This window comes from Gloeophyllum trabeum (assembly GCF_000344685.1).
Source record: "Gloeophyllum trabeum ATCC 11539 unplaced genomic scaffold GLOTRscaffold_00003, whole genome shotgun sequence".
Taxonomy (NCBI): Eukaryota; Fungi; Basidiomycota; class Agaricomycetes; order Gloeophyllales; family Gloeophyllaceae; genus Gloeophyllum; species Gloeophyllum trabeum.
In genome coordinates, this window is record NW_006920412.1 from 3,053,834 (window position 1) to 3,064,910 (window position 11,077).

General features: G+C 51.8%; 4 protein-coding genes across 4 annotated transcripts; 1 reads left to right on the forward strand and 3 right to left on the reverse strand.

Moving 5' to 3' along the window:
- Positions 1-2,629: 2,629 nt before the first annotated feature.
- GLOTRDRAFT_127156 (uncharacterized protein) lies at positions 2,630-3,248 on the reverse strand (the record flags this gene model as incomplete). The annotated part of the gene is made up of 3 exons (XM_007865592.1): positions 2,630-2,971; positions 3,037-3,168; positions 3,216-3,248. 3 exons carry the CDS (start codon positions 3,246-3,248, stop codon positions 2,630-2,632), a joined length of 507 nt encoding a protein of 168 aa, XP_007863783.1.
- A 704-nt stretch (positions 3,249-3,952) lies between these two features.
- GLOTRDRAFT_114996 (uncharacterized protein) lies at positions 3,953-5,796 on the forward strand. Its single transcript, XM_007865593.1, has 6 exons — positions 3,953-4,142; positions 4,192-4,572; positions 4,627-4,836; positions 4,886-5,053; positions 5,116-5,337; positions 5,390-5,796. The coding sequence occupies exons 1-6, from the start codon at positions 3,996-3,998 to the stop codon at positions 5,774-5,776; spliced, it is 1,515 nt and encodes a 504-aa protein (XP_007863784.1). The 5' UTR covers positions 3,953-3,995; the 3' UTR covers positions 5,777-5,796.
- Positions 5,797-6,264: 468 nt separating this feature from the next.
- GLOTRDRAFT_137310 (uncharacterized protein) lies at positions 6,265-7,708 on the reverse strand (the record flags this gene model as incomplete). The annotated part of the gene is made up of 5 exons (XM_007865594.1): positions 6,265-6,432; positions 6,488-6,532; positions 6,586-6,852; positions 6,906-7,064; positions 7,514-7,708. The coding sequence occupies 5 exons, from the start codon at positions 7,706-7,708 to the stop codon at positions 6,265-6,267; spliced, it is 834 nt and encodes a 277-aa protein (XP_007863785.1).
- Positions 7,709-9,719: 2,011 nt separating this feature from the next.
- Positions 9,720-10,267, reverse strand: GLOTRDRAFT_127159 (uncharacterized protein; the record flags this gene model as incomplete). The annotated part of the gene is made up of 3 exons (XM_007865595.1): positions 9,720-9,863; positions 9,930-10,094; positions 10,160-10,267. 3 exons carry the CDS (start codon positions 10,265-10,267, stop codon positions 9,720-9,722), a joined length of 417 nt encoding a protein of 138 aa, XP_007863786.1.
- Positions 10,268-11,077: the final 810 nt, after the last annotated feature.

The window sequence follows — 11,077 nt, forward strand, 5'->3', positions numbered from 1 at the left end:
TAATAGTATAGTCACTCAGCCTACTGCGCTGTTTGACGAAACTATGTTCCCTAAATGCCCCAATACAAAGCGACGGGCAAGCACTCGGCTGCAGAGTAAACCTAAACCAGCTGACAGTCAACCAGATAATTCTGATAATGACTGGATCACTGACGACGATGAGCCAAGCTCACGTCCTCCTCCTAAATCCCAAAAGGGGCCAGGCCAGGATTGTGATGACGAACCTGTGCAGCCTGAGGCGTGAGAGCCTGAGAACCCGCTTTCTCCACCTCCGGGGGATCCTGCGCCACAAGATGAGCCGTGGAGACCGGTGAGAGAAAGGAAACCAGTAACTCGCCCGGGTAATATCTACGGTGAATCACGGAATCCCGTAGACACCTATGGCAAGATTGAGTCAGATAAGAAGTGGAAGGATTTAGTCAGCGAAAAATCCAAGACGTCTCACATACCTCGCCAGTCCAAGCAGAAGCAACAGGTTCCCGGACCTAGCTCTGCCCCTCCACCTCGCGACCCTCCTGCTCAATCCCCGGGTGCTTCACATGAGCTAGTCGCTCCTGAAGCCTCTGACCAGCAGTCTGAACAAGATGCTGATGAGTTACTTCTGGCACAGCTATGCCGGGAAGGGGGAGTACCATTAATTAATTAGCTGCTTCTGAAAGCTATTTCGCCTGAGGCAGACGATCCAGACATGTCCAATGTCAGAGAATGGACGTACCGCGATATCCTTCGCTTACCACCAGAGAAGCAGAAGGAGTGGAGAGCTGCTTGCCACGAAGAATTGGATGCACTTCGTTGGCACAGAGTCTTCGACTTGGTTGACCGCCCTAAAGGGCGTAAAGTCATTAAATGTTGCTGGGTATTTGATGTCAAAACAGATGGACGTCGTAAAGCGAGATTAGTCACTGAAGGCTTCTCGCAGGTTGAAGGCATTGACTTCGACCAAATATTCTCACCAGTTGTGCGCTTCGAGACAGTGCGCCTTATGCTCGCGCTAGCAGCACTTGAGGACTGGCACATATCTGGACTCGATGTGCGCAATGCCTATCTTTATGGCAAACTGGATGAGGAAATATATATGGAACAACCTGAAGGCTTCGCCGTAAAAGGCCAGGAGCATAAGGTTTGTAGACTGTGCCGTGCACTCTACGGGCTTAAGCAAGCGGGGCTTGCCTGGTGGCGCACACTTGCTGAGTTGCTAGAGAAATTAGGCTGCAAACGTCTAACTACCGATGCTGGCATCTTCTTATTCAAAGAGAAGAATGGCCGCATGGTTATTATTGTCGTCTATGCTGATGACGCCTTGTTCTTTGGCAAGGACAAGTCCCTCGTGACAGATGTTAAGTCATGATTCATGAAGAAGTGGGAATGCAGGGACCTTGGCGATGTCAAGGAATTCCTACGCATGCGCATTACAAGGCAAGGCCGAGAAATTCATCTCGATCAAATTGCCTACCTTGATAAAGTGCTGCAGCGTTGTGGCATGCAGAATGCAAAATCTGCGCCAACTCCTCTCCCTGCAGGCTATCGACCTGAGCCTAACAATGGTCTGGTCAATCCTACTCTTCGTAGCCGGTTCCAAACTGTGATCGGTTCCTTGCTTTACATTATGCTTGGAAATCGACCGGACATCAGCTACGCAGTGACCAAGTTAGCGCAATTTGCTGCTAATCCATCTCAAGCCCATTTAGATAAAGCGCTGTATATCTGCCGCTATCTAATCAGGACTCGGAATTACACACTAGCTTTTGATGGCGCTAGTGGACTTGGTATTACTGCATGCACTGATTCGGACTGGGTGTCAGATCCCAGTACCAGGAAGTCCCAAACCGGCTACTTCCTTAAATTAGCCAATGGCATATTCAGTTGGCAGTCGAGAGCGCAGAAGACTGTTGCGCTATCCTCCACTGAAGCCGAGTACATGGCGCTCAGTGATTGTAGTCGCCAATGTGTATGGGTTAGACAACTCTTCGATGAGTTAGGCTACCGACTCAGCCCTATCCCTATTTGCGGTGACAACCAAGGATCTATATTCCTTGCATCTAATCCAGTCACCGAGCGAAGGTCTAAACATATTGACATTCGCTATCATTATATCAGGGAAGTCATCGAGCAGAAGAAAGTTGAAGTATTCTACATCAATGGCGAGAATAACCCTGCCGACATGTTCACTAAGAACTTGGGACATGTCAAGTTCCTGCGCTTCAGAGCACAACTCGGACTTAGGTTCTACAAGTAATCTAAGTCAGCCCAACGCTTGCGTGTGCGATTATCCGCGGCACTTAGCGAGGGGGAGTGTTGAACTAGGCGCTGACTTAGCTGCCAGGTTCTACAACGTACCAGAACATACCGGAACCCTCTGGAATATTCTGGTATATTCCATTATTGTACAATGGCACGGAACTCATGTGGGTCAGTGACATCATAGGTGGAGCTCAGTAGGATTAGGGATATTCCACGTAGCTTAGTCAGCCTATGGGCCACTGTGTATATAAACCCTACAGCTCTGCTGCCTAATGACAAGGGTCGTTTATACGAGCTTTACCAGTAGCTACAGCACCCAACCAATACAGGTGAGTTGTGTAGGGCGCACTGTGCGTGCTGCTGCCTCCATAACTCTTCATCAGTCTTGTTAGAAAGACAGTAGTGAGATATATCGCCATGGTCCTGAGATCTCCTTCCTGTCCGTCAAAGTAGCACGCTCTGCGCGAGCATATATAAAGCGACTGTCAAGGTCTCCAGAACCACCCCCATTCCGATTCGCAAGCGGCACAAACGGCTGCTGGTCGGTGTGGCTGTCCGCCGGCACAACACCGTCCAGCAGGTATGCCTGCACTAACTCCAAGGTGTAAAACGACAGCTGGCTGAGGGTGGTGTGCCCGTGCCCCTCCGCCTGCTGGATTAGCCGCGCGTTGCTGCCCAACCGCTGCAAGCTGCTCAGCGCATTAACGTAGGGCGTGGCGGGGTCGTATGTCTGACTATATATTACGAGGTTCATCAGCTATTCATGGCCCTGAGGAGGATAAATAACATGCGGACCTCAGTAGCAATATTGGGTTGTGCAGTGGCGAGCCCGAACGTGCCGTTGTATCGGCTCTGCCAGGGCTGCACGTCGGGAACATACACGCACATATCGAGCACGAACGGCACTTCCTCCACCTGAGGGGAGTTCTGCTGCAGCGTCTGTGCAATTTGCCCCGCCTGACGCCGCGCATCACCTGCCAAACTCGAAGGGAATGGCGGGGCCGCATCGTTACACTCACTGCGTTTCCTGCAAGTTAGATGACCGGCGAATAGGCCATTGAATGGCCGACCTACATATACCTATCACACCCGTTGATATGACTTCTATATGACTACTGGATAGCACAAGAAATGTTCCCCTATTCTTACTTATCCATGCTTGTAATAGCCCACCAATCCGTTTCCCGGAAGAGTTGGGATACCCGCCTCATCCTGTTTATCCTCGACAGCTCATAGATCGTGTATCTACCATCGGATAGCTTGGCTACATCGATGATATACTATTGGATAGAATGGACTGCCGCCCGATTCCAGAACTCGATATGGTCGGCGCGGTGGACTACTAATCACCAAATTAGGGTAACCCCTAACCCAGAATGGTGTTCCCGCCACCTGTACCGCCTGCCCGACCGCACACTCGATCCCGATGCTCCACAGTCGTCAATCCCGTAGGGTACCAGAAATCACCTTTGATACAATGGTAAAGGTTAATACAAGAGATGTAACTAGTAATACGAGCCCACAAAACAAGAGCAAGCTGTGAAATACCCTTCTCTTACCGTGTCTCATGCTAGGTTTGAAAGGTATGACTACGGCAACACCAAATGTGCAGCTCACTCAAAAACTATAGCCAGTGGTCGGCAACTGTCAGGTACGGCAGTCAAGTCCAAGACATCGGATCACTTACCCGGTACCCCAGCCATGAGCCTTCAAAACGGTCAGGGGCCTCCCTCATCCTCAACCCGCTCACCATCATGTCCGCCCCGCAAGGCGACAACCCCGGTGCATTCCTGACCAACGCTAATCCTCCGGCTTCGCATAGCTTCTACCCACCACAACCAATGCAGTATACAGGACCTTACCAGTGGCCAAACAGCATGCCGATGCTGGATGACTTCAGTGTAAGTCCTAACTCTTCGAGACATAGATTAGCACTCACTGGGCTACCAGAATATGTTCCCTGGCAACGGTTCTGGGCACCATGCCTCCGGCCCACCCTACTTGCCCGCGCTTCAACAGTTCGCACCCATGGTGCCTCACCACGATTCCCAGATACCTCTGGTCCCCACCGGGCCCCAACAGTCTCCCAATATCGTCCTGACCCCATCTTCAGTTGGGAATGCCCCTGCTCAAGCTTTGACCAGGCCATCAGCTTCTCCAGACAACCAGGCAGCAACACCATTGGACGCACAAGCTTTCATGGATGCTTTCGGGATCAAAAGCCACAGTGATCTTCACCGAATCACTACGGTGTGGCAGAGGGTCGAGCAGGACCAGAATGAACGCCCTAGCAAGCCCAATGGGCCCAGGGCTCAGAACCGAAAGCTGATCGTTAGCCCACCTTCTCGTATTTCATAAAACTGTACACTCACTGTCTAGCCACAGGAACTTGTCCATTATTATTGCTTGCTCCTGCTGGGTGTCCCTAATGGGGAGCGCAACTTCGTCTTGCCCGACCCTTTGCCCCTTGGTTCACCTCCAAGGCTGGACACAGGAGGTGCGCGCTTGTACAATCCAATTTGGGAGATGTCCCCGAAGTCTGGTCGCAACTACGAGTACATCAAGGAAGTGTCACGGATTGAGGACCATGAAAAGGTAAGCGTCTGACACGATCTTTGCATAGCATATTCACTTACCAAACTAGGACACTCCGAGCTTCCCTCCAAACACAACCAAAAAGGACATTACCAGGCACGTCTGTAACTATTTCAACAGTCTGCGCAAGGTATATACGGCCCAAGAAAACGAAGAGGCTCGCGCCAGGCGAAACATGCGCAACAACAATATGAGGCTGCGAAGCCGCAGGCATTCTGTATGTGAATATGTCAGTAATACGGCACACTGACACCTCATTTTCTGCGCACCTTCCTGCAGAGAATGACAATCTACCGTGGGCTCATACCTCAGTTCAAGGAGAAACACGGTGATGCGGCCTCCGAGGGTGTTGAACTCGTGCTTCTTAGCGACTGTGCCAGTGACGAGTGCAGCGACCAAGGCGAGTTCCTCAGTCCCGAGGAAGCGAAACAATATCGGCTCCAGAAGGGCGGGGGAGCGAATGCCTGGGAGATACGACGCCGCGAGTGGCGATCTGACCAGGTGAGTGCACTTAATTGTCTGAACGGTCGATTTACTGATCAATGAGGTCAAGTATAACCGCATCGTGGGCTCCTTCCGACAGCTCGCTGTTGTGCAAGAGCAGCACCTGATAGCCAAGCAAGCAACATCTGGAAAGAAGTATAATCGGAATGGACGTACAAGGGTTCCTCGCGTCCTGGGAGCCGACATCAATGCTTATCGTGGTCCACCTCCGTCAGGTGCCCGTGCCCCCTTTGAGTGGTGCATTAGCACCGAATGGGCAGAAAAGTGGAACGAGGCCACCGGTGAGCGATACACAGGTGCACGCGAGAACGTGGAGCTGCCGATTTCTAGCCTTGTCATCTCTGATACAGAGATTGATCCTGAGTATCTCGCCTGGATCAAAAAGGAGTTGGGACCTTTGCCGGTACCCACGGAGCGGGAAGAACAGAACAAGTGATAGATTTACTATAGAATGTGTCTCGATTAAAAAGGTCGAGCCATAAGCTACAACAATCATATTCAAACATTTTCCTGCTCGCGAGGTTAATATTTGACATACACGCTCGCCGTCGACCGACCCGAACATACCGGATTGAGTGTTATTGTTGCCCAGTACTGAGTATTGGCAATGTTAACCGTATGACGGATGACGTGCACGGATGAGATTCATACCTGGAGACCTTAGAAGTAGTACTCACCATAGGACGTACACCTACGAGCTCGACGGGCTGGAATACAACATCTTGGTTGAGGACGTGCGTTGTCGACTGCCTGAATATGGATGAATCAAATTTCAAAGTCCGACATGGTAGATAAACTGCCTATTCCATGGTCATATATATAAATTCAATCTCATTTGAAGGAAATGAAGACCATACGAACTTGCAGAACCAACATTCAATGTATAAGAAGGGATACATCATAAATAGCTAATCGGACAAGTAACTAAGTCATGAGGCGGCCCAACGGCTCTAACGGCTCTTCATCCTCGAGCTTTAGTGTACACAACTTGTAGGGTTTATGGGGGCGCAGCAGCAAAGGGGAGTGACTTGCAAATACCTTCCGCTCGGGGGTATCAGGTGGATCAAGTCTGTATGCTGCGCGAGTTCCGACCTAAAGTCACCATTGTCAGTAGTGAAGTGCGTGAAAGCAGACAGAATCGGTGCACCGAAATCCTTCTCGCCCACGCTAGCATCTCATCTCGGCGGCCGGGCTTTTGAGTCAAGTTAATCAATGGAAAATGCAGATGATGCTACAAGGACTTACGACCTCCGTGTTCTCGTCGAACTCCGCAAGCATCACGAAGATTTCCGCAACGTCGGATCTTGAGTCCATGAACGTCGTAGCTTGACCGGGCTCCCAGCTCGTCCATTTCGGCGCATAATCTGCACCATTCCAGCCGATCCACTTCTCGACTATCACGACAGGACTTGCTCGCAGTGCATGAGGAAGGCCGGAGTCGATCGGGATGGAAACCGCGAGATGGAGGTGGTAAGTGTCCATATCAACAAAGCACTTGATGGGCTCGGGATCCTAGCCATCGCGTCAGAGTTCGCCATGACAGAGGCAGCAAAAGAGAGACGTACCGGTATTCGCGACATGAACAGCTCGCAGTAAACCTCGCAGCGCGGCTTCTCAACGCGACGTGAACAAGCCCCGCTGCCATCGGTAGCAACTCCTAGTACCTGTAGCCATAGATCACCGGGACCAGGGTCAGGAGGCGGCGGCGGCAGTCGTAATGGTCTCTTCGGTAACGGACGTGGCGAACGGAATCGGTTAGGGCGATACATCTTGTTGGACTTAGAGCTATCGCAGCTCCCCAAGGCCGCGAGCACCTATAACTGATGTACATACTTATTTCACAAGAGGATAAACAGGATAGACAGCCTGTTCAGAGCAGTATTGAGCAGATATTCGACACTGAGCTAAGTTGCACGCTTGAGCAAGTATCCGCGAGGTGGATAGGTAGATTAGTTTGACTATTTTGGATATCGCACGGTTACATAACAAGACGTAGAGCTCTCTCTGGCCGACGCAGGTGATAACACGGATGGTATGCATGACAGGTATGATATAATGGCTATCCTACCTATCTACCCCGTACACATAACTTGCAGCAAACGCAGTGACTGTATAATTCACATCAATCATTTACAACCGTATTGGCATCGCACGCGCTGCGAGATGCACTCACGGTAATGATAATCTCTGCGAAGAACGAGTCGTCAGGGAGCGCCCCGTCCTCCGGGTCGATCGGCGGCAAGACAGACTGCAGCATTGACGTGTAGTTCCCCGCGAACGCCTGCGCCAGGGCACCCGCGAGCGTCGGCCAGTCGGCCATGCCGTGCAAACCATTGCAGAGCAGGATGCGAAGGACGCCCGCGTCCATGTACGCGGGACGCGTAGAGCTGGTCCAGCGTGCCGTTGAGGTGTGCGATAATTTCAGTAGAAGAGAAGTTGGAGAGCACGCAGGCGGGGCCAGCTCCCACACAAGTGTCGGCGAAGTACAGGAGGATTGCGCCAACTTCGGGAGTAACTGGCATGAGTGAGTCAGAATTGGTAGTAGTGTCCCTCGACGGCGAGTTTTTGTACTGCTACGTACGCAAAAGCGGCGTGGCTTCGTTTGACCGCTGCTTGGGGTTGATGATCCATCGAGGACGATGCGGCCGATAGGATCCGGGGGAAGGATCTGGATCATGTACTGTCCGATCGCGGAAGCATAAGACCAGCCCCAGACTGAAAACGACAGGATATCAACATAATGCAGGAAGTATACAATTGATGAGCCAATCGTCTAAGTCGATGTCACGGACAACGGCTTCGGTACCTACAACAGGAGACTCCACGTTTCAATTCTGTGCAGTGCGAGCTCACTGACCGACGAAAGGAATGAAATCTCCGACTCTCTCATAGCATTGAGCGGAAACTGGAGACACATTAGCTGCAAGCGAAGTTAATTCCTTGGTAAGATCATCGATGACGTCCGCCGTCACATTGGACGGTAAGTTCAGGCTTGGGCGGCGGACCGTGCGGAGCCATATCTCCTCATCTAACAAGCTGTCGAAACACGAGATGTAACGTTCGGAAAACTTCACCCCGCGAGGGTCAAACCCGATGATATCATATTGGCCTAATGGAGGATGCTCGATCTTGTGCTCAAGAGACCAATAGAGAACAAGTACCTTTCAGAACGGTCGACACATTTTGACCGAATAAAAGGGCAATCTGGGAGCCAGATCCACCTAGGACAACAGAGCATGTTAGCGAAGGGATCTCATCATCTCTGCAAAAACATTCACCTGGTCCCCCAGGATTTACGAAGAGGCTACCGACACTAAGGACCAAAATTAGGACACTCTGTGGCTAAAGCGCTAATAATACTCGCCAATGCGTGGTATTCGACGCCGGAAGCCGGGCTATGAATATGTTGATCGTCCGTGTATCTGTAACGTTGTTGTGGTCAAGAGGCACCGAGATGTTGGCGCACTGGAAGCTATCGTAGCCTTCCCCGCATGAGCCCCACTGGATGCCGCTAGTGCTGTTACCGGCTCGGGTGTTCAGATTGTGATGTGAGGCACTCCTATAAGGAACCAGCTGGAGTAGGATAAGCGAAAGGAAAGATGTACTGAGGTAATTCACCAGGGCGTGCATAGTACGACGTCGATAAATTATTGCTCTCTCCCTTAGGCATCGCTTTATGACAGTGTGTTCCACACATAGGCCTGTGCATAGCTCGCAGTAGATCGCACAGCCCCACATGGGCTACGAGAATGCATATCCCCTGAGGGAGATCTCGTTCACAGCCTTCGAAGGCCGTGGAGGTCCTCAGAGGATACCGCAGTTGCACGGCAGGACAGCCAACTGTTAGATCATGCTTGAAACGTCATTATAGACCGGGCATGCGTGCCCGATCCTGGTACAGTGAATAATGGCAGGGTCGTCTCTGACAAAGTCGTTCCACTTGATGATAGTCTATAGAGGCTCACCGGTTCCTTTACCGTCGGCCCACCGTTCCTAGCGAGGCTTTCACGTTGGATACGGCACAGGTCTACAGCTGAGCAAATAAGGACTCTCAGGGGATGCTTCCGGCCATTTCTTCCAATGGCTCATCGCAACCCGCGCGGTGCGTTGTACCGCAGACATGGCAGTAAGATACTGACATTGGCATTGAGCACATGGTATGGGCATGAGAACGCTGCGAAGCTTGAATCGTCAGTCTTCTTGCCCGTTATAGTCCATCATAACGAGCTCTGTGCTGCCAAACATACAGCCGCCACAGCTTCCCTCAGACTATCCAGCTCCGCCGACCCCGTAGTATTCACCACAAACGGCATGGACGGCTGCTGGTCGACCTGGCAAACCGTGTGGCTGCTCTCCGGTACCGCGCCCAGCAGATATGCCTAAACTTGCTCCCAGACGCAGAACGACACCTGAGAGAGGGAGGTGTGCCCGTAACCATCTGCCTGCTGGACGAGCCGCGCGTTGTCGCCAAGCCGTTTAAGACTGCTGAGCGCGTTCTTATACGCCGTGACGGGGTCGTGCGTCTGACTATATACAACGATGACCTATCAGGACCCTTCACGGGGACTAAATCGACACTCTGACCTTACTATTAATTTGGGTGTGTGCAGGGTGCCGTTTGCGAGCCCGAACGGGCCGTCATACCTGCTCTGCCGGGGCTGTACGTCTGGCACGTACGCGAAGAATTCGAGCTCCATCGGGCCTTGAACGACCTGAGGGGAGTTCTGCTCCAGCGCCTGTGCGAGTTGCTCGGCCTGACGCCGCGCAGCAGATGCTAAACCCAAAGACAGCGGAGGGGCTGCATCGTTGCACTACATACATGGTTGCAGATACCCTTAATGTACGCGCGGAATGTATGGCAGTGAGACTCAGCGTGACATTCCGTCTGCGGCGCTGTCACGGCGACTCCGGGGTCACATGACGCCATTTCCCGTTATGGCAGGTTGTGGCTATGTCGATCGGGAGGCGAAGTAAGACCAACTGTTTGCAGATCATTACAGCCATTTGCAGTTCGATGGGCCCACTTATTGAATAATTATTTACAGTCGGACCATGTCGGAGAGGGGAAATCAAGTCCCCGAGGTGTCAAAGTCTGACCATCGAGACTTCTTTTCACTCCTCCGACGTCCCTGGCACCATCTCCGACGCACTCCGACGATATGCGACTTCTTAAAGTGGTGGCCTATCGATCTGCAAATGGCTGTAGGCCATCACTTCAGAAAGTCACATATAGTCCGATCAGAGTGTGTCGGACATGGTGCCAGGGACGTCCCAGGAATTAAAAGAAGTCCAAATGGTCTGATATTGGGGCCTCGGGGACTTAAATTACCCTCTCCGACATGGTCTGACTGTAAATGATTTTCAAGAAATGGGCCCATCGAACTGCAAACGGCTGTAATTCCACAGTTGCCGATTGATAGATCGCGCCACAGCTTGTTTCCTCAGTTCATCGGCCCGTGCCTTCGCCGCCGGCAATCATCGGCACACCCTGTGGAAGAACGAACTGGCCAGAGTGCTTTTTAGTTAAGTACGGGCAGACCAAGGGGGATCAGACAGGGCTGAGTTTGGGCAGCCTGAGCAGACGCCAGACGGCGACGATGTGAATGTGGCACCTTGTCCGCACCGTGGACTCTTGAGCATTTGTGCGTGATCCTGTCGCGATGATTAGGTTGATCCAGGGTCTCCTCCTAGATTGTTCCTCGAATCAGTGATTGAATCCCACTGTTTGCAGCCTGAG

Excerpts from the sequence above, each read along its gene's own strand:
- GLOTRDRAFT_114996 (XM_007865593.1), top strand. The coding sequence starts at position 3,996 with ATGTCCGCCCCGCAAGGCGACAACCCCGGTGCATTCCTGACCAACGCT. Across the intron at positions 4,837-4,885 it reads GGATTGAGGACCATGAAAAG|GACACTCCGAGCTTCCCTCC; the intron begins GTAAGCGTCTGA and ends TTACCAAACTAG. Across the intron at positions 5,054-5,115 it reads TGCGAAGCCGCAGGCATTCT|AGAATGACAATCTACCGTGG; the intron begins GTATGTGAATAT and ends ACCTTCCTGCAG.